The sequence below is a fragment of the Ceratina calcarata genome, unplaced genomic scaffold (assembly GCF_001652005.2).
Source record: "Ceratina calcarata isolate Rehan_Ccalc_2016 unplaced genomic scaffold, ASM165200v1 scaffold387, whole genome shotgun sequence".
Classification (NCBI taxonomy): domain Eukaryota; kingdom Metazoa; phylum Arthropoda; class Insecta; order Hymenoptera; family Apidae; genus Ceratina; species Ceratina calcarata.
Genome location: NW_017161993.1, coordinates 52,600 through 55,202, shown reverse-complemented (window position 1 = coordinate 55,202; position 2,603 = coordinate 52,600). Strand labels below are relative to the sequence as shown.

Sequence of the window (2,603 nt, the reverse complement as noted above, 5' to 3'; positions counted from 1 at the left end):
ATCACATTTACTTGTTTCAATTTTCTTATTGCTATCGTCAATCTTTTCTGACATGAAATGCAAATCAGCTGCATGTAAAGTTTTCATTACGCCTGCAAGCGATTTGATGTACATAACAAGGTATTTGTCAACATGTACACATTTGATACCTTTGAAAACTAATTGTTTTAACTCCCTGTAGTATTCTTCACTGTAAGCAGAAGATGCTATATGGTTAGCTATTACTCCTGTCCACAGAGGAAAATGTATCGCTATTTTAAAGAAATCAGCAACAAATTCTGGGCGCCAGTACGGATTAGACCTTTCATCAGCGTTCTTGGGCAGGCATTCAGGTCGTACATGCTGAAGGAAGGTTATCATTTTCATCCCACATTCATCGTTCGTTGTATTTGTAACATCTTCGTCCAAAATATTTGCTTCGTTATCGTTAATATCATACAACGTCTTATCGTTCTTAATTAATTTCATTAGTCCCTGTTGCACGTTGAAACAATTATCTTTATCGTATAAACATATGTGTTAGAATGATAGTATGTTAGCATCATATTTCTTCGAGAGCACTTGACATACAGGTAATACCGTTTCATTAAATGGAACTATAGCTTGATATAAAAATATTGCGTTCGATGAACCGTCTGATCTAATAAAGCGTTTGATCAATGAACCAGTCGCATCGATGCTCAAAATACCTTTCATAGCAGTTTGGTTGGTAAACTTTTTATAGAGAAATTTCGTTACTCTAATACAGAACGAAAAAGTTATCCAGGCCTATACTCTTAATAGAACTGGCAAACTCGAGTTTGGATTCCATTCGGCAATAGATGCAATAGTGTCAGAAATATTGCGTAATCCTTAAACTCGATCGTTTTCTAATTGTTTGGCTTTACGTAGCACAGTTTCATTATATAAATAAGCCGGTTTTCCATTACCAAACATCATCATCATCAATTGTCGTTTTTTCGTGTTCTATACTTGTATCTCATCCCATCCCATATAATTTGAATTCCATCTGTCTTCGGCTTATTTAAACAGCACGCGTTAAGAACTGTGTTGCATTCCGAGTATTTTCCCCAAAATTTAAGATAAATTTCCCTTTCGTTCTCGTTAATCTTTGCATTTTTAAATGAGAAGCAACATGGAAGTTTTAAAGAAATAAAGAAGGAAAGAAGGAAGGAAGAAATAGAGAGAAGTCGTAATCATACACAATGAAATTTTTATCTATAATTTACTGCAGTCGTTTTACTTATAAGCAAAGAACACCCCTGAGGAGTGTTCTTTTACACGACTCCCTGGTTCAAAAAGTTTTTGGCTTTGCACATTTGTTTCTGGAGGTCAAACGTATCATATATAAAAAATTCAGCCATTCGACTAAAAGTGTCGTCTTCAGACCAATTTTTCTTGGATTATGGAGAATGGAGAAGATTTCGTCTGCGACGCCAAGAGATATCCATGAATATAAGACCCCAGAATTGAGAGCAGAAAATTCATGTAAGCAGTGTAATAAAATAAAATAATGTAAGGAGATATTTTACTGCGTATTGTGATTAAATGATGATTGACGTAAGGTTAATTTATAAAAAACAACATATTCCTTTCGAATCTTTTAAATTTTTTCATCAATTTATTGATTAATAATTCTATTTTTATATCTGCACCTATTAAGTATTGCCTCGATCTCCCCGAGCTTTCCCTCCGCGTTCGCCATATTTTAATCTCTTCATCTCTTTCTTGAAGTTCTTTGTCTACAAGAAGTAAAAATACTACTTAATACGATACGATATAATACTAATGTATATTTAATCGTTCTTCCGACCAATATTATAATTTGCTTTTGTATTTGACCACAATTTAAACGATATACATATTGTTGCGACGGACTTGAATTCGCTGCGATCGTGACAACCGCTCTGAAGAGAGGGGGGCAGTGTTGCGACGGACGGAACATGCCGCGCGTCGGGACAGCGTGAAGATGTCTCACAACGATATGAAGCTGCCCCTGCAAACGAGTGGAAACGAGGGCCTGGCTTCCGCTTGTTATCGAGGAACCGGCAACGCCGGGAACTATTTGAACGGCAGAACAGCGCGAGACCTCGAACGTTTCGGACGTGTTACCGAACTTTCCAGTTCTATTCTCGAATAAAGTTTTGAGTTATTGTTTCGTTTTATAATTTTAGTGTTATTAAATGAGTTGTTCGCGACACACTACTCCCGGGCGCAACAATATGTTACGTAATGGGAAACTCATTTCTGCGAAGTGATGTTTATCAATTGTCAAAAACTTACAGTTTCTTTTATTAATAAACATACTACTGAAAAGAATTATGTGTCAAAAATTGCTTGAGTTTGAAAAATGACTATTTAGGCAATGAAGTTGCTGCAACCAGATTTGACTTTCCTCTTTCTGAAGAGGTATCTGAAGATCGAAAAATATTCTCATATAAAGACAAAAAGTACTCCCGTAAACCCATACTGTTGGTTAATTTTGTGGGTAACGTTGACAGTTTGCCTTATCGCGTAGCTATCGGAATCTACCGTCTTAAAGTCGAGCGCCAAACTCAGATAGGGGAAAATTTCAAGTATACAACATATTTATAAAAAATGTT

General features: G+C 35.9%; 1 protein-coding gene across 1 annotated transcript in view; it reads left to right on the top strand.

Moving 5' to 3' along the window:
* Nucleotides 1-1,412: 1,412 nt before the first annotated feature.
* LOC108625990 (uncharacterized) overlaps nucleotides 1,413-2,603 on the top strand; it is a 30,785-nt gene continuing 29,594 nt past the window's right edge. The window contains exon 1 of the mRNA XM_018026379.2: nucleotides 1,413-1,488. Coding sequence (XP_017881868.2) covers nucleotides 1,413-1,488 — 76 coding nt within the window. The remainder of the gene's footprint in view (nucleotides 1,489-2,603) is intronic.